The sequence below is a fragment of the Lampris incognitus genome, chromosome 14 (assembly GCF_029633865.1).
Source record: "Lampris incognitus isolate fLamInc1 chromosome 14, fLamInc1.hap2, whole genome shotgun sequence".
NCBI lineage: Eukaryota > Metazoa > Chordata > Actinopteri > Lampriformes > Lampridae > Lampris > Lampris incognitus.
In genome coordinates this window covers 37593215-37612841 of record NC_079224.1, presented here as the reverse complement: position 1 = coordinate 37612841, position 19627 = coordinate 37593215, and the positions used below count along the sequence as shown (strand labels likewise).

General features: G+C 46.0%; 1 protein-coding gene across 3 annotated transcripts in view; it reads left to right on the top strand.

Moving 5' to 3' along the window:
• The window catches only part of epha4b (eph receptor A4b), a 107263-nt gene extending 91348 nt beyond the window's left edge, over positions 1-15915 (top strand). The window contains exons 11-19 of one of the 3 annotated variants that reach the window (XM_056292981.1): positions 3894-3955; positions 7577-7786; positions 8360-8362; positions 9634-9783; positions 12998-13186; positions 13443-13448; positions 14089-14106; positions 14301-14434; positions 15064-15915. In XM_056292981.1, the coding sequence (XP_056148956.1) occupies positions 3894-3955; positions 7577-7786; positions 8360-8362; positions 9634-9783; positions 12998-13186; positions 13443-13448; positions 14089-14106; positions 14301-14434; positions 15064-15163 (872 nt within the window). In that variant the 3' untranslated portion in view covers positions 15164-15915. Of the gene's footprint in view, positions 1-3893; positions 3956-7576; positions 7787-8359; positions 8363-9633; positions 9784-12997; positions 13192-13442; positions 13449-14088; positions 14107-14293; positions 14435-15063 lie in introns of all 3 variants that reach the window. The other 2 variants (XM_056292979.1, XM_056292980.1) reach the window with 2 other exon arrangements.
• Positions 15916-19627: the final 3712 nt, after the last annotated feature.

Genomic DNA, 19627 nt, shown 5'->3' with positions numbered 1-19627 from the left:
TTCAATAAAGCTGTAATTCAGCCCACTGACACACACACACACACACACACACACACGCATGCACAAATAGCCTCAAAATGTGATTGTCGAGATGTAGAAAGTCTCCATCACTTGTCTCCTCCACACCACATGCACATACAGTTGTGCACACACGAACCTCTTCCCTCATGAGCACACAAACACACACACACACTCATGCACACACAGACTCATGTATAAATGCAGGAGGGCGCAGATGAGTCCTGCGGCACGTTGCAAGGTTTGCGAGGTAATGCTGGACCCACCCTTCCCAGCTCCACTTAATAAAGAGCCGTAAAAAACAGCAAACTGCTCATGGGTCCAGTTTACAGCCCCCTCTCACCTGGCAGAACATCAATATCCAATCTACACACACACACACCCACACACACACACACACTTGGTTCAGCATATCAACTAGTCTCTCTCCTCCCGTAACGCACACAGACACACAGACCTGTGTGTGTGTGTGCGTGTACACACTCTAGCTAGTGGGTACTTTAGCTCAGCTAATGCATCACATGCTGTTGTGCACGTGTGCAAAAGCCAACGAAGTCAGTGTGTGTTTCAATGTGGACACACACGGTGCTGGCAAACCCTCAAGACCCTGTCAGAGGGCATTGTTGTAGGAGATCAAGGAGTGTGTGTGTGTGTGTGTGTGTGTGTGTGTGTGTGTGTGTGTGTGTGTGTGTGTGTAAGTGCCGGATCTTTTACATGAAAGTGCGTCTCTGCCTGAGTCAAAGAGACCGATGAACTGATAAACAGATACAACAGAGCACATCTGTGAGTGTGTGTGTATTTGTGTGTGTGTGTGTGTGTGTGTGTGTGTGTTTGTGTGTGTGTGTGCGCGCGCGCATGCACATGTGCATTCGTTTGTGCAAGTGCCGGCTCTTTTACATGAAAGTGTGTCTCTGCCTGAGTCAAACAGACCGATGAACTGATAAGCAGACACAACAGAACACGTCTGTGTGTGTGTCCGTGTGTTTGTTTGTTTGTGTGCATGTGGCTTTATTGGTAACCTCTGTTATCTTGCAGTCTTGCAGGGGTAATTCTGCGTGGCGTGTGTCCAGATGATGGCTTGAGATAGTAAGGGATTTGTGTGTGTGTGTGTGTGTGTGTGTGTGTGTGTGTGTGTGGGTGGGTGGGTGGGTGGGTGGGTGGGCATGCCAGGTGCAGATGATATACAAATCATATATAAATAGCAGTATACCATCCCATATATGTGTTTCATTGTGCCTCTTACTGGTCCACATCTTACACTCCAGGTCTGAAGGCTGCTACACGGGGGGGGGGGCACGGTGGCCCAGTGGTTAGCACTGTTGCCTCACAGCAAGAGAAGGTCCTGGGTTCGAACCCCAGGCCGTCCCAGGTCCTTTCTGTGTGGAGTTTGCATGTTCTCCCCCGTGTCTGCGTGGGTTTCCTCCGGGTGCTCCGGTTTCCTCCCGCAATCAAAAAGACATGCATGTTAGGGTTAATACTCCTGCCTGTTCTCCTGAGCAAGGCAGTGGAAAGAAAAACTGGAGGTGGTCCCCAGGGGGCTGCAGCTGCCCACTGCTCCTATACAATAGGATGGATAACAAACGTCACAACCTGCACAATGACAACATAAAGTGGCTTTCTTTTCTTCTTAGTCCCTTTCATTCATGACATAGGATCACACACACACACACACACACACACACACACACACACACACACACGCACACACACACACCTGGGTGGGAGGAGGATGGAAACCTCCTTTCACTCATTTTAAATCACGCCATCTCGTCTCTTTGTTGGTGACGGATGCAACATTCAAACACACCCACCCAGATGTGGAGCCACACCTGCATGTGATGCTCCTCCTCAGTATTGGAATCAGGTGGCCATTACAGCGCTGCCTCCTTTGCTGGGCTTGCTCTGCAGACACTAAGCTCATCACAGACACACACGCACACACACACACGCCTGCAGACACACACGGGTACACAACACAGTGTGTGTGGTGATAAATGTGACCAACAGTCCTCACCCCTTGCAGAGGAAAATCCAATTCTCTTTCACTTTTATCCCTGAGACTAATGTTACTGTCAAAGAAGACACCACCACCAGAGACCAGGCCACGGTGTGTGTGTGTGTGTGTGTGTGTGTGTGTGTGTGTGTGTGTGTGTGTGTGTGTGTGTGTGTGTGTGTGTGTGTGTGTGTACTGCAGTGAGATAGTGAATTCGTTTAGGGTGATGTATTGCTGTCTTTATCCACAATTTCACTGTATGCCTCCATGGTGTTGTTACTGCCTTCCTCAGACAAGCTCTCAACCCCCCCCCCGTCCATCCTTCCATCTCCCCCTCGCCTCTTTTTCTCCCCCACCCATTTCTTCTCCACTCCATTATTTTTGTCTTATCTTTCTCTTCTCTTCTCCTCTGCCATCATCTCCTCTCCTCATCACTCATCATCCATTCTTCTCCTCCTCGTTCTCCTTCTCCTCTCCCTTGCAACATCCCCTCCAATAATGTTAACTTCTCATCTTTTCTGCTCCCTGATATTCGCTCCCTCCAATTTCCTTCTCCCTTCTCTTCTCTTTTCTCGTCCACTGTCCTCTGTCCTCTCTCCCGCCCCCCCCCCCCCTCCCCTCTTCTCTCTTCTCGGTCCAATTCATAATTAATCCACAGTCCTGCTTGATCCATCCATCCCTGTCTGTCCTCCCGTTTTTTTTTTCTACCTCGCGTTCCCTCCCATTGTTCCTCCACATCCCTCGTTCCACAATGCGGTTAATCCCCGAACCTGGCTCACCTTTTCCTCACCCGCCTCTTCTGGATCCCTCCGCTTGTTTACTTGTCTCTGTTTATTTCCTGATGCTTTTCTTGCACATTGTTCCCAGGCCCTTTTGTTCCAGCCGCCACCTACAGGGACGTACCATTTCCTCCCAGAGTTAAACTACGTCTCTACCTTCATCCCTCCTCGTTTTCTGTCTGTCTCTCTGTCTCTCCATCTTTTCATCCCTCTGTCAAGTTTTCCCCTGGCATCTGAGACGCCTAATTGGGAAGTGTGACCTATTCATCACGAAAGACACAACCTGCGTGTTTACGAGCTACACACACATATACACACACACACACACACACACACACACACACACACACAGGCATACAACTTGCACATTCACATGCAAATACACACCATCAATTGTAACTGCGGTGTGTGTCTGTGTGTGATTGGCAAAGCCGAGCAGTAGGGGGTGGTACCAAGGGAGAGCCTTGTAAAACAGGGAAAACTACTGTTCTTTTTTTGTGTGTGTGTGTGTGTGTGTGTGTCTGTGTGTGTATCTGCGTGAGCGTGTGTGTGCTTGAGTGATTGCAGATACTTTGTTAATCATTTGTAAGCCCCACCAGATGCCATACAGGAGACCACAGAGCTGGGGTACTGTCAATCAACAGCCACTTCATCATCACCACTAATACACACACACACAGGCACTGGTACACAAACACACAGGTGCAGAAACATACCGATCCCACCACAAACCCCTTCCCCAAGAGATTGATTAGTATTCATGAGATCTCAGGAGGCCCCCTTTACCCACACACACACACACACACACACACACACACGTATTCTGGTAAATTGGTCCATTCTAATTATCTCCTGGCGTTTATGGAGAGGGCTGATTAGAGGCTGTCATTGTGACTGATGACGACATGCCATGCTATCCCCTAGAGAGAGAGGGAGAGAGAGACAGAGAGAGGGAGAGAGAGAAAGCTGGAGTGAGAGAGCTTGGTCACAGCTGCGTGGACTTCTCTGCACCTCTGTCTTTTTTTCTTTCAGGTCTGTCTTTTCTGGAAGGTTTTCCGGGTTTTTCCTCACTAACGTTCCTTTTGTCCCGTCTCTGTCTGCAGGCAAGCCGGTGATGATCATCACAGAGTTCATGGAGAACGGATCTCTGGACACCTTTCTTAAGGTGGGTCGGCTTCCTGGCTCGGTGCCAAGACAGAGCGAGAGAGCGAGAGCGAGAGAGAGCCCAAAGAAATGTGCCCATCAAATCAGGTCTCAAGTCCCAACAAAAGCCACATGAGAACCTGCATCCCTTCTGGAATGCGTTTCCTTTTCCGATTTGAAAGAGTGGTATCCCACAAATTGTTGGGGTTTTTTTTGGCCATGAAAATGCTGACTGAAGGAAGTCATTCATTATTGATGAGACCTAGTGTAGCTCATCATGCATTACAGTTTTGTAAACCACCTGCCCCTGTCCTGCAATTCAGTTCTTAGTCTGATCTGATTTTGTAAGGTACCAGTGGTCTTGTAAGTGGTGATGTAAGAGGCTTTACTTTACTTCTCCACACTTCTGAATGGGAAGCTGCTGCTTACATTTTTTTTTTTTGGGTGCCTCTGTGGCTCACCTGGTAGAGCATGTACCACGTAAGGCTGAGTCCTTACCGCAGTGGCCTGGGTTCAAATCCGGCCTGGGCCCTTTGCCGCATGTCATCCCCCCCCCCTGTGTTTCCTGTCTCTCTCTACTGTCACCGTTAGAAAATAAATCAGAAAATGCCGGAAAAATCATCTTTAAAAAAAAAATTCCAACCATTTGGCACAACAGGTCTGAGTTAGATATTCACATATTTTGAAAATAGGGCATCATTCTTTGAGGGTGTTAAATGTTTGGTGTAGTGACCAACACTTACTTTTCATGTTGAGGGGTGTTAATAGCCAGTCTGTGCTACTGTTGGGTTTTTTTTTGGGGGGGGGGGTTTACACCCCTGACCTCACTTACAGCATAAGCATGACAACAAAGCAGATGTACACTTGCAGAGGGAAGGAACAGAGTCATTTCACAGTCAGTACACACACACACACACGAGCACATTATGTATATGCTATGTTTGGTATTATAATGAGGTTCATAAATATTGTCTTTGGTGGCACTTAAAAACCCAGTATAATTAGGTGATCATTTTTATGGCAGACCCTATTCGGTGCCGCCGTACATGTGTTTAATTATATCGGAGGAGGGGTGGAGCCCCTACAAAGGTATATGGCATACACCCACCTCTGTGGGGAAGGATTTACTGTGTACCCGCCTAAAAGCAGCGACAGACGTGTTTCAGTGTCCGTCAGTCCTAACGGAAGACGGATGACGGCCGGTAAAGTCGTGTTATTTTCCAGCCATTCACTGTGTGTGGTCCGTTTAGTGGCCCAGGTGGTCACTGGCGTTTTGATTTGAACATGGCCGACCACAGAGGGAACTGGACGAGCCATGTTTGTCCAGTCATTAGTAGTATATCAAGCAGATGTTTTTTTTTTCATTGCAGTTTTTCAGCGGTGTGCGTTCTTGCCTTTGTTCTTTTTTTTCCTGCGGGGTCCCGCGCACTCGACAATCTCCCCACCGTCTACACAGAGAAGCGTAGCGTTAGCAGTCTGCGGCTGGTCGCATCAGTTATGAACCGGTTGTATTAACACATCGAGGCAGGTTGTTTGACTTTATCAACAAGCACCAAGCTGGGTGTGATACGACACTGACCGTCAAGTGGGGAGCCACTCTCGTGACTCGCATCACACAGCGGTACGTGTGTTTGTTTGTGTGTGTTTGTGCACAAGTTTGCTGATCCTTGAGATGTTACTGTGCAGCACACCCACCTCCACCCACACCAGTACACCACTGTGTATCGGTCATTTGCTATGATAACTTCACTGAGGAAGAAATAAAGGCATCTCTTTCTCTTGCAGTATATATTCTCTTGTGGTGTAGGCCTAGTGTTTAGTATATTCTCTCATGTAGGTCTAGTGTATAGTATATTCTCTTGTGGTGTAGGCCTAGTGTATAGTATATTCTCTTGTGGTGTAGGCCTAGTGTATAGTATATTCTCTTGTGGTGTAGGCCTAGTGTATAGTATATTCTCTCATGTAGGCCTAGTGTATAGTATATTCTCTTGTGGTGTAGGCCTAGTGTATAGTATATTCTCTTGTGGTGTAGGCCTAGTGTATAGTATATTCTCTTGTGGTGTAGGCCTAGTGCATTTAATATACGGACCTGTAAATATTCCTTAGTTTGCTAAATATGCTCATTTTCCATCTGTTTTCCCTCCTTACATTCCTCTGTCTAGCTCTCTATTGTCTAACCTCCCCCCACCTCCCCCCCGTGTCTCTTTTGTCTTACTGCCCCCCGTCAGCCCCCAACTTCCTGGCAGCGCGGTGCAGTGGGCAGATTGATAGAGGAAGTCTGTAGGTTTGTTAGACAGTCCAATCAATCAGCATCTCGCAAAACCAACGGCTGATTAACTTACTCCGAACTGCGGGGGGGGAGCGAGGGGGGCGAGAGAGAGGAAGAGAGAGCAAGGGGTTAGCGGCGCAGATGAAGAAATGAAGGTTGAAAGATAGATAATAAAAAAGAAAACTGGAACTCTGAAAACAAAGTATTACATGGTTGCCTCCCGGAGGCAGACACTGAGGACTGACAGAGATGGATGTAGAGAAATGGCGAGGCAGAATGAAGGAGAGATGATATAAAGAGAGGAGCATGACTGATAACGTGGATAGGCTTTTAACAGAGACCGTTGGCCGGGGGCACATTTAATTGGCAGAGAAAGGTGAGCAGAGCTATCATTGATCAACAGACTCCGCTCTCTGCCAAAGACATCTCAGAGCCAGTGAGCCCTTCAGGACAACACAGTCGGTGTTGAAGAGGAGGGTTTTATCTGCCCTGTCAAACCCAACGCTCCGCCAGTCGACTTCTTTTGTCAACATTTACATTCAGCTCTGTGTGCTCGGCTCTGCAGAGCCCAAACAGCTGTGACTCCGCCGTGAGCAGTGAAAACGAAGAGAAGAACTTGTAATAATGTCTGCAGATGAAACTACTGATCGCACAGAAGTGGTGCGAATAGCATATGAACACTAGTGCATTTCTGGCTATGATTTTTATAGATGATAAACTGAAATGGGGCATCTGGGTAGCATGGTGGTCTATTCTGTTGCCTACCAATACGGGGCTCGCCGGTTCGAATCCTCGTGTGACCTCTGGCTTGGTCGGGCATACCAACAGACACATTTGGCCGTGTCTGCAGGTGGGAAGCCAGATGTGGGTATGTGTCCTGGTCGCTGCGATAGCACCTCCTCTGGTCAGTCAGGGCGCCTTTTCAGGGGGAAGGGGGAATTGGAGGGAATGGTGTGATGGTCCCACTGGTGAAACTCCTCACTGTCAGGTAAAAAGAAGTGGCTGGCGACTCCACATGTATCGGAAGAGGCATATGGTAGTCTGCAGCCCTCCCCGGATCAGCAGAGGGGGTGGAGCAGCAACCGGGACAGCTCAGAAGAGTGGGGTAATTGGCTTGATACAATTGGGGAGAAAAAGGGGGGGATCCCCCCAAAATAAATAAATAAATAGTTTCTGCAAATGAAACTACTGATTGCACAGAAGTGGTGCGAGTATCATTTTAACACCTTTTTATTTCTAGCTACGATTTTTTATCGATGATAAACTGAAGCCCTCATCACGACCACTGACCTCAAGCTATCTGTTGTGTGCCTTTTCGGGTGTAGCACCCCTCTGTGTTTCTCTGGGTCAATCTGTATTTCTGCCCCATTCCAGAAGCATGACGGCCAGTTCACGGTGATCCAGCTGGTGGGCATGCTGCGTGGCATCGCCTCCGGTATGAAGTACCTGTCAGACATGAGCTACGTGCACCGAGACCTGGCCGCTCGAAACATCCTGGTCAACAGCAACCTGGTGTGCAAGGTGTCCGACTTCGGCCTGAGTCGAGTTCTGGAGGATGACCCCGAGGCCGCCTACACCACACGGGTGAGGCACAGAGTTGTTGTCTTTTTGCTGTCCCTGTCCAGCCAAAGTGTTGTCCTTTCAAGCTGTTTGCCATATTTATGTCTAGTGACAAGGACAAGGCCAATTCATACCAACGCTGGATACCAAATTTAGTAGCAATGCATTGTGGTCAGGTGGGGAAAATTTTTTTGGACAGATGAGTTTTTTGGAGACCACTGATGATAAGCACCCAGACACACACTGACAATAAACATGCTTCAAAATGAATGCATACAGAGATATAAAAGTAAAAATATTACTTTGTTGGGGCGTCCAGGTAGCGTAGCAGTCTATTCCATTGCCTACCAACACGGGGATCACCGGTTCGAATCCCCGTGTTACCTCCGGCTTGGTCATGCATACCTACGGACACAATAGGCCGTGTCTGCAGGTGGGAAGCCGAATGTGGGTATGTGTCCTGGTCACTGCACTGGCACCTCCTCTAATTGGTCGGGGCGCCTGTTCACAGAGGGGAGACTGGGGGGAAATAGCGTGATCCTCCCACGCGCTACGTCCCCCTGGCAAATCTCCTCACTGTCAGCTGAAAAGAAGCAGCTGGTGACTCCACATACATATCAGAGGGGGTATGTGGTAGTCTGGAGCCCTCCCCGGATCGCCAAAGGGGGTGGGAGCAGTGACCAGGACGGCTCGGCAAATAGGGTAATTGGCCAGGTACAATTGAGGAGAAAAAGAGAGGGGGAAAGCCACACACATACAAAAAAAAAAAAAAAAAATACATAGATATTACTCTGTCTACACCCATATCCTGCCCAAAACTAAATGAAGAATATCTCTTAGCGGCTCCACCCTGCTCCCACAAAGGACTGAGAAAATGAAGAAACCCAAACGTCAGTCACTGAATTAAACCACTGCAGAGTAACTCATCTAAAATGCCCTTAAGGAGACGGCTTTATTTATATTCATGGGAAGTGTTGGGGATGTTATTTTTAATATGGCATTAGCATTGCCCTGGGAGGAGTGCTCCAGCAACTGACAGCTCTATAGCCACGTACACATGCACACACACACTGGTGTCAGCAGACCTAGACGGAGACCTGCGGGCACTGCGTGAGCGAGAGAGAGAGAGAGAGACTGACAAAAAGTAAGAGAGAGAGAGAGATGGGGAACAAAAAGAGGTTATGTCAAATAAATGCAAGGTTGATGGAGGCTGACAAAGAGAGAGAGGAAGTGCAAGGAGAGGCAGAGTTAACCAAAAACCCAGACAGGAATACGCTGAGACCAGTAAAGAGAAGTAGGGTGGAGGTGTGTGTGGGGGGGGGGGTTGTGTAGGTGTTGACGTGGGGTATAAACAAAGAATGTGATGCCTAAGGGATTGGACAGGTTTGTCTTTTATTTGACTTTGGCCAAGCAGAGACGGGGACTGCAAGGTGATGTAGTGGCAGCTGCTGCATGGTAAGCTGCTGCACTGGGCCCTATAGCCAAGCAGTGTGTGCCTGTGCATGCATGTGTGTGTGCATGCGTGTGTGTGTGTGTTTGCGTGCATGTGTGTGCCAGCATGTATAGGGGCAGGAATTCTAATGCCCTGTCTGCTTCCCTATTGCTCTGTATGCAGGGGGCTGTATACCTGGTACCCGTTTGATCTGTCCATCAACAACATACGCGGGGGGGGGGGGTGGCCTGGAAAAAATAGAAAGAAGATTGTTGGGGAAATAAAAACTCAAAATATAGGAGTAACTCTTTTTTGAGAAAAGCTTGGTTATAAATCAGTGTTTACAAATACCCACAAGTAAACCCCTCAAATGAAATGTTGATGGTGAAATATACTGCATGGCACTGATAGAAACGTATTTTGCTGCCTGTTTTAACAGGGAGGGAAAATTCCCATCAGATGGACTGCTCCAGAGGCCATAGCTTACAGGAAGTTCACCTCTGCTAGTGATGTGTGGAGTTATGGCATCGTCATGTGGGAGGTTGTTTCCTATGGAGAGAGACCCTACTGGGAGATGTCCAACCAGGATGTGAGTTCACACACACACACACACACACACACACACACACACACACACACACACACACACACACACACACACACACACACACACACACACACACACGTACAATTCTAAGTTTATTATATATATACACTACCGTTCAAAAGTTTGGGATCACCCAAACAATTTCGTGTTTTCCATGAAAAGTCACACTTATTCACCACCATATGTTGTGAAATGAATAGAAAATAGAGTCAAGACATTGACAAGGTTAGAAATAATGATTTGTATTTGAAATAAGATTTTTTTACATCAAACTTTGCTTTCGTCAAAGAATCCTCCATTTGCAGCAATTACAGCATTGCAGATCTTTGGCATTCTAGCTGTTAATTTGTTGAGGTAATCTGGAGAAATTGCACCCCACGCTTCCAGAAGCAGCTCCCACAAGTTGGATTGGTTGGATGGGCACTTCTTTGAGCAGATTGAGTTTCTGGAGCATCACATTTGTGGGGTCAATTAAACGCTCAAAATGGCCAGAAAAAGAGAACTTTCATCTGAAACTCGACAGTCTATTCTTGTTCTTAGAAATGAAGGCTATTCCATGCGAGAAATTGCTAAGAAATTGAAGATTTCCTACCCCGGTGTGTACTACTCCCTTCAGAGGACAGCACAAACAGGCTCTAACCAGAGTAGAAAAAGAAGTGGGAGGCCGCGTTGCACAACTGAGCAAGAAGATAAGTACATTAGAGTCTCTAGTTTGAGAAACAGACGCCTCACAGGTCCCCAACTGGCATCTTCATTAAATAGTACCTGTTAGAGCCTGTTTGTGCTGTCCTCTGAAGGGAGTAGTACACACCGGTGTAGGAAATCTTCAATTTCTTAGCAATTTCTCGCATGGAATAGACTTCATTTCTAAGAACAAGAATAGACTGTCGAGTTTCAGATGAAAGTTCTCTTTTTCTGGCCATTTTGAGCGTTTAATTGACCCCACAAATGTGATGCTCCAGAAACTCAATCTGCTCAAAGAAGTGCCCATCCAACCAATCCAACTTGTGGGAGCTGCTTCTGGAAGCGTGGGGTGCAATTTCTCCAGATTACCTCAACAAATTAACAGCTAGAATGCCAAAGGTCTGCAATGCTGTAATTGCTGCAAATGGAGGATTCTTTGACGAAAGCAAAGTTTGATGTAAAAAAAATCTTATTTCAAATACAAATCATTGTTTCTAACCTTGTCAATGTCTTGACTCTATTTTCTATTCATTTCACAACATATGGTGGTGAATAAGTGTGACTTTTCATGGAAAACACGAAATTGTTTGGGTGATCCCAAACTTTTGAACGGTAGTGTATATATATATATATTATATAAAATACAGACTATGATTGCTTTTATTCACACACACACACACACACACACACATATATATATATATATATATATATATAGTAATTATAAATCACAAGTACTTATAATGTTAACTGATACGGAGTTCTCCATCCTAAAAGTCCACAATCTTCACCCTCTTCAAGTATCACTCGGGGCTGTTTTCTTCAGCAGAGGTGGAACTTAACTTTAACTGTGGCTCAAGTAAAAGTACAAATACCCTGAAATAAAATAACTCTTGTAAAAGTACCATATTGATGTTTCTATTAAAGCAAAAGTATGCAAGTACTTGCTCTTAAATGTACATAAAGTATTAAAAGTAAAAGTACTCGTCTGATATCACAGAGCCTATAATGTGGCTTGAAGTATACTGTAAGTCTTTTTCTGCAGAAGAGTAGTAATGCAAACCCTTATTACAGCTTACAGAAAAGAGAAACAACTATAGGTGGTGTCTACTGTAGTAATGTTACATGGATGTGGACCTAATGAATCATTGATGAGTAATCCTAAACCACCAGACCTTTTAAGACGTGTGATGAATCCAGCCCCTGGTCTGTTTTTCCCATGTAGCCCAGATCTAATAAAAAAAAACACATTTCCACTTGTGAATGCTAAAGACTGATGAAGCTGAATGAGAGGTTTTTCTCCAAGTTGACACAAGCCCTGAATTACAATTAGGCAAAAGAAAATGTTGTTAAAAACCTTAAAATCTCATTAAAATGGAAAAAAAATCTTACTTTTAGAACATTTTAATAAACTCTCTGATTGGTTGATTGGTTCCTCTCGCTGTTGATAAATATACATTTTTATTATATTTAAAAATTTATTCTCTGAAATATATATTTAAAAATACATATATATTTAATTATCCATTAAATTTATATCTATTAATTATATATATATATAAAAATATGTAAAAATATGAAAATAAATATTTTAAAGCTTGACTTTTTGGGGGTTTTAAACTAAAATAAAACGACTGTCTTAGAAATGTAGTGGGGTAAAAGTCGAACGTCTCCCAAATATAATATACTTGAGAGACTACAGATACTTGAAAGATGTACTTATGTACAGCAACAGTGTACTTGATCTTAGTTACTTTTTCACCACGTCTCTTCAGTATAGTAAAACTGAGCAACCACCACAGAGCATGACTGTGTGTGTCGGACCAAACAGTACGGTAGCCAGAGTCCTGGTGCGGTCAGGAGTCTGAAAAGAAAACCAAACAATGCAGACAATCCCTCTCAGAGGTGGACCAGCACTGCAGCGGTTTTATTCATTCATGGCTCGGTGCTTTGCATTAAAAATGGACGATTATAGAAGATCTGCATCTGTGAGAGACCAAGGCCACACTCATATTTTCCCTGTTACAGTAGTGATCTGTACAATGTTAGTGAATGAAGCCTAAAATTCATATTGACTCTCTCTCTCTCTCTCTCTCCCACTCTCTGTCTTTCTCTCTCTCGCTCGCTCTTGTTCTCTATCTCCCCCTTCCCGCTCTCTCTCTTGTTCTCTCTCCACCTTCCCTCTCTCTCTCTCGCTCTCTCTATCTCCCCCCTTCCCTTTGTGCTCTCTGTCTGTCTCTCTTGCTCTCGCTCTCTCTCTCTCTCTTGCTCTCGCTCGCTCTTTTTCTCCCCCTTCCCTCTCTCTCGCTTGCTCTCTCTATCTATCTATCTATCTATCTATCTATCTATCTATCTATCTATCTATCTATCTATCTATCTATCTATCTATCTATCTATCTATCTATCTATCTATCTATCTATCTATCTATCTCCCCCCTTCCCTCTCTCTCTCTCCCTCTCTGTCTGTCTTTCTTGCTCTTTCTCTCTCTATCCCCCCCCCCCCTCCATGTAGGTGATCAAAGCAATAGATGAAGGCTACCGTTTGCCTGCTCCTATGGACTGTCCTGTGGTGCTGCACCAGCTCATGTTGGACTGCTGGGAGAAGGGGCGCAGCGAGAGGCCAAAGTTCGGCCAGATTGTCACGACCCTGGACAAACTGATCAGAAATCCAGCCAGCCTCAGAGAGCTTGCCAACAGCTCAGTATGGTCAGTGGAAGAATACATTCATCTGCTCCACTATCTCCTGACAGTATCTGAGTTTTATGAGCATCGGAGAATTTGGATTTGCACGTTTGTAGTAAACACGCCCAGGTTGCGATGCGTGTATCAAAACACGGCACAAATCTGCCATGCAGCGCACGGAAGTAGATCCAACCATGCAGCTGGTGGGCTGAAGGTGGGTGAGCAGCAGCCGAGCATGTATAGCAGCAGCAGCGGCAGAACAATAAGCAGCACAGTCTGGTGTATTTTCAGCCGAACGATCCTCTTTTATGGTGAATATATGGCTGAGGCTTATCCAGCCAGTCTCCTGAACGAACTTCGTCTGCCAATTCTCTCTTTTGTCTCTCGTTTCACTGCCTCGCTAAACATCTGAAAAAAAATCTATTTATATTTCACTGGCTCCGTGTTTCCAAACACACTTCATGTGTTATATCTATATGAATCCCCGACCGTTGTGAGACGTTGATATTGCTTCCCTGCCAGCGAACTGAATCTGTGTCCCCGATGCAACGCACAAAGCACCCTTCCATCGGGATGTCATTAAATCAAGACTGCGTTTTTCACTTCTGCCACACACTTGTCTCGAGCACCTTATTATGACTGCAAAAGTTGAAAAAGTCCCAATTCCCACAATACCACCAGTGCAGACAAAAGCTGCTGTGGTGAGTGCAAGGCTAAGCGGAAAGAATAAACCCTCGCAAAATGTTGAAGAAATTATTCAGCCACATGGGGTGACAAAACGGAGGTAATTCCTAAGCGTGCCAGCTATCAGGGCTTAACAGAATAAACTCAAAGTAAGCTCTGAACAACACAACAATAAAACAGTTGCAGATGGTAAAAGAAAACAGCATCCTTGGACCTTTCTAAACACCAAGGCCATAGGTTAGTTTACAGTACTTGGTGCAGAAAAGCAATTTCGAGAGGGTGACAACAACAAATGGCGAGCCTACGCACAACTCAAAATAATGTTTAACCAGCCCGTCAGTGGCTGCGTGTTATGCTGGCTCTCAGAGTTTTTTTTTTCTTTTCTTTTGGCTGTGGAGTGAATTACTCTATTGATTTTTTAACTGGGTGTTTTTATGTCCAGTAGGCAGGATCCGTCTACCCCCGAGTTCAGCGTGAGCACAGTTGACGAGTGGTTGGATGCTATCAAGATGGGGCAGTACAAGGACAACTTCTCTAGCTCAGGATACGTCACCCTGGACTCAATCCTCTACATCAGTGTCAGGTGTGTACGGGAAGTGTGTGTGTGCATGTGTGTGTGTGTGTGTGTGTGTGCGTGTGGGTAGTAGGTGTGTTTGGGGGATGTCGCCACTAAATTTAAACGTGAAATGCTTTAGGGCATCCGGTTGGTGTGGCAGTCTATTCTGTTGCCTAACCAACATGGGGATCGCCAGTTTTAGTCCTCGTGTTACCTCTGGCTTGGTGAGTCAGGCGTTCCTACAGACACAATTGGCCGTGTCTGCGGGTGGGAAGCCAGGTGTGGTTTTGTATCCTGCTCGCTGCACTAGCACCTCCTCTGGTCGGTCAGGGCGCCTGTTCCGCGGGGAGGGGGAGCTGGGGGGAATAGTGTGATCCTCCTGCACTACATCCCCCTGGTGAAACTCCTCACTGTCAGGTGAAAGTAAGTGGCTAGCGACTCCGCATGTATCGGAGGAGGCATGTGGTAATCTGCAGCCCTCCCTGGATTGGCAGAGGGGGTGGAGCAGCAACCGGGATGGCTCGGAGGAGTGGGGCAATTGAACTCATTCTGCTTATAAAAGACCCAATTTAAATGTTCAATTAAAGTACAAATGAATACATGAAAAAGACAAGTATCTCTAACACAGTGTACCATTTGCTCTGTCTTGGTTTTAGTGAGTTGGGTAAGATGGGTGTGAGTCTGGCAGGCCACCAGAAGAAGATCCTGTCTAGCGTGCAGAGTCTGCAGGCCCACGGGACACATATCCAAGTATAATATTTTGTCCATAAACACACAATGACACCGAGCCAAAATGGACGCTCCCTTCAAGAGATTACCCGCTGAGATGGAGCCTCAATGGATACTTCTGTGCTCACCCTCCATTGATTCTGAGACACTGAGATGGAGACAAAAAGGACGCTTGGCTCCTTCACCTTCTCGCAGTTTTCACCATTCTCCCCATCCCTGATGGGCACTACCAGCTTTAGCACCGAGTCCCAGCAACACAACCACCATTGCAGAGCAACAGAGAGACACTCGTGTCCAGCCAGGCCACATCTAGAGCATCTCAGACCATTTCACTTCATATCAGCTCGACAAAACAAAGGAAAAAAATATATTAAAAAAAAAAATTCTGAAAAATGAAGTACAAAAAAGAAATTAGAATATAATTATCATCACTGTCTGTGAAGTGTACAGTTGGATTTTACTGTTGTTTTGTTTTTTTTTCTCTTTTGAGAATGGCATTTTGAGTTCTCACTTTCGAAAAATTTAAAGAGGTCGGAAGATACAGTATGTATATGTGTAGATATATGTTTATATGGACTGTGTCCCGCAACCGTAGAGATGGACCTAACGTTTGTATTGGTGTTAAGGTTTATATAGGTGGACCTTAGGAGTTATACCTGGTACGTGTATGACCCCTTCCCTTGCTTTGTGTAACCAGAACGCCATTAGGTGAGCCAAGACAATAAATGGCATGAATGTGTGGGCAGTATGGCTACAGAGAAAATGGACCTGTTGAGACAGAGAGGGATGTGTATACCGCAAGATAATTTAAGATGAAAGCATGAAGTTCTTTGAAGGCGTGGTATTAGACCAGGACAAGGGCTTTTCGAGTCGCAGCACTCAAAAACGGGCGGCACGGTGGCGCAGTGGTTAGCACGGTCGCCTCACAGTAAGAAGGTCCTGGGTTTGGGGTAGTCCAACCTTGAGGGGTCATCCCAGGTCGTCCTCTGTGTGGAGTTTGCATGTTCTCCCCGTGTCTGCGTGGGTTTCCTCCGGGTGCTCCGGTTTCCTCCCACAGTCCAAAGACATGTAGGTCAGGTGAATTTGCCATACTAAATTGTCCCTAGGTGTGAATGTGTCGGCCCTGTGATGGACTGGCGGCCTGTCCAGGCTGTCTCCCCGCCTGCCACCTAGTGACTGCTGGGATAGGCTCCAGCATCCCGTGACCCCGGTTGGGATAAGCAGCTTGGATGATGGATGGATGGGCTCTCAAAAACACACTTCCATAACAACTAGCATCGGTGCATGCTAGCTAATTTGGCTGCACTCATGATGTAACTTTGTGCAAAAAAAAAAAGAAAGAAGAAGAAGAAACAAACAAACAGAAGACATCAGCAGACACTATTCAGTGTGCAGTTAGCCGAGTGAAATTTTCCTCCCCACAGTAAATAACGCCGTCTATTAGAAAGCAATTAGAGCGCCTGTGATAACACCATGTTGCAGTGAATACTGATAGAGCTTATCGCTAGACTGATAAAACGGTGACAGATTAGTTTGGTTATTTGGGTGTGGGTTGTAAATGTCGGCCTTCAAAAAACATCACCGTGTTAAAAGTTTGAACCCCCGATCTCCTTTCAAAGTTTGCCAAGTTTGGAGGGGAGATAACGGTGACGCGTTATGAGGGTTGTTCGTGTAAGAGCCGTTGCGGCCCTACGTGCTAATAGTACACATGAAGGTAACTTACAGGAAAGGGAACTTTGACGGATGGAGTATTGGGATGGACCCATCCTCACCCAGAAAGAGAAGGCTACACGCAGCTTCACTTTTTGGCTGTCCTACCAGGAGAAGGGGGAAATTTTGCATAAAAAGACACTGTGGCTGTATTCAGTCTCACGCTGCCGTTACCAGTCATGCTGAGCTATAGAAAATGTGCTTCGACTTCAGCCAACACCTGGCAATGTGTGTAGGCGAAGACTTACAAAACCCTACAGTCTTTACAGGTAAACGCAAAGAATTTTAACGTTCGTCCTCCCGTTGCCGGCGTTTACTGATACTTTCGATGTTGAGTATAATGGTACCCTTTCCGTGTGCACTGCATTGCACTGAACCTGCTTTAAGTGTATTTCTAATCCAGTACTCCATAGGACCAACAGCAGCATACAGTACATATGATTGTACCATAGTGTAATATATGTACAGTGTTGACTTCCATTGTTAGAATGTTTGTAATGATGATGATGATGACTATGATGTGCTTTTATTGTGAAGGAGAAGACATTTCTGGGGGGAAACTTGTGCATGGGCGGGTCATGTAGAAGAAGGGGGGAAAGGTGATTTACCGGTCTGAACAATGGAATGTAGCATGGGTGTGAAGCTTAAGCTTTGATTGACAGGTGGTTTGATTGACAGGTGGCAGTGACTGCAGTTTCTACTGCAGAGTTAGAAAGAGTAGAATGGACATTCCTTGTCAGCAGGACGGTCTCATGTACAGTAAATTGTTTTTCTGAGCCCTTTTTTTTTTTAATTTGAGATTGTATGATATACCCCGTCTACATGAAGGTCAGTAATCAGGCTTTGTCACACATGCAAAACCCAGCTCTCCGATCCGGAGAACCAACCAACCCGTATGGTGTTTTTTTGGAGCATTCTACTCTTCCTAACTCTATGATATCACTCCGGCGGTCCAAGTTCAGCCGCTTGACTTTTAGATGCCTTATTTACTGAGCTGTCGTTCTTTTGTGTTGCTCTCTAGAGGTGGTGTTAGGAGTAACGTGTATATAGTATTTATCTGTGTTCTTGAGGTGACCTCACATCGATACCCTCGTTTTGTAACGTCCCCCGAGACCACATCTGTTCGCATTCGTCCAAATCAGAGAAGGGCCCTTTGTCCTGAAAGCGGAAACACCACATGACGTGTTTAATAAATGCTGATCTTGCTGCATTTCCCAAAAAGAAAAGAAAAAATAATTCATATCCATCTGATTCGAATGACGAGAAATGCACTGTCCGAGGTCGACTTTTACATATTCAGGGCATCAGTTTCACAAGCGGAGGGTCCTGTAGACCAGTGTTTCCCAACCCAGTCCTGAAGGAGCCCCTATCCTGCAGATTTTCTTTGCAACCCTGAACAGGTCCCTGTTCGTAGTTATTCAACCAGTCAGCAATGAATTATGCCAGATGTTGCACACCTTGCATAACGAAGTGCTGTGAGATGATTGGTTGAGTAAGTACGAGCAGGGCCACCTACTATGCAGGGCTACAATGAAAATCTGCAGGATAGGGGTCCCTTGAGGACTGGGTTGGGAAACGCTGCTGTAGACCATCAGACGGCTTGGCCTGCCCTGAACGTGTGCGCGTTTAAACGTGCAAGATCTTTGACATACTTCCGCCGCGGTCGCCAGAAAACTCCTGTGTTGGGTGTTTAGATTTTGATATTGTTCTCCGTTTTACAAGCTCGATTCCCGCTCCCGGCTTAGAAAACTGTGATTTTTTTTTTTTAAGCCTACACGGGTTGGCCCGTGAAAACGGCACCGGGTCTAGGTGAGTTTTAAGTGTCGCTCATCAGCGCTCTCTCCCGGTCAGGTGTGTGGGATCGGGCCTTTCTGATCGCAGATACAATATGACCCCCCCCCCGCTCCCACCACTAGGTCAGTATTGTAAATGTCCCTGAGTGATTTGCATTTTGCATTCCCCTCGCTCTCGCTCTCTCTCTCTCTCTTGCTCCCCATCTCTCTGCCTTTATCCATCTTAAGCCACCGTACAATGCTCCTTTGTCCCCATGGCAGGTTTCTATGCGCTGCTTGTTCTAAAAGGGTCTTGGCATTCTAATGTCCTTCATGTTGCTGTAATAAATATGCTAATATTTCTAATTTCTCACCTGGAGGCTGCAGTGTCTTTCATTTTTGTCATTTTCTCCTCTTTCTCTTTCACACATGTACATGCACACACACACACACACACACACACACACACACACACACACACACACATGCCATCATAATACATTCACGCCTTTTAAATTCCGGTCGAGCTGGAGATTGTGACGCCGCATTATTCACGGGGACCTTTGCATGGAAGAATTGTAATCTGAAGATTTCACATAATTATCTTTTGCTGTGTTGCGAAGCCCACAGGTGAAAAATCCATTTTGAGTCGCTCCCTGGCCGGTCTAGGGGAAAATGGATGCATGGAAGATGGTCTGTTCTCCAATTAAAAACTGCACGCGCAGTCGTCTTCCCCCCAGCTGTGCGCTAATGGTGACAGCAGCGGTAAAATTCCTGCAACATTCTTGAATGACAAAACATCGCCGTGCGTGTGCGTGAGCGAGAGAGGGAGAGAGTTCCTCACTGATGGGTAATGCCGTCTCAAGGGAGAAGCTAGGTCAGTGACTTCTGGCCTTGGTTAACCCCTTAATGCACAGTCCCAGTTGCTGTCAGTCTATGTTACCGCCATTACACCTCATTTAGCCCATCATATTGGATGGCATATTCCCATCGCTCCCTATCTGTTTTT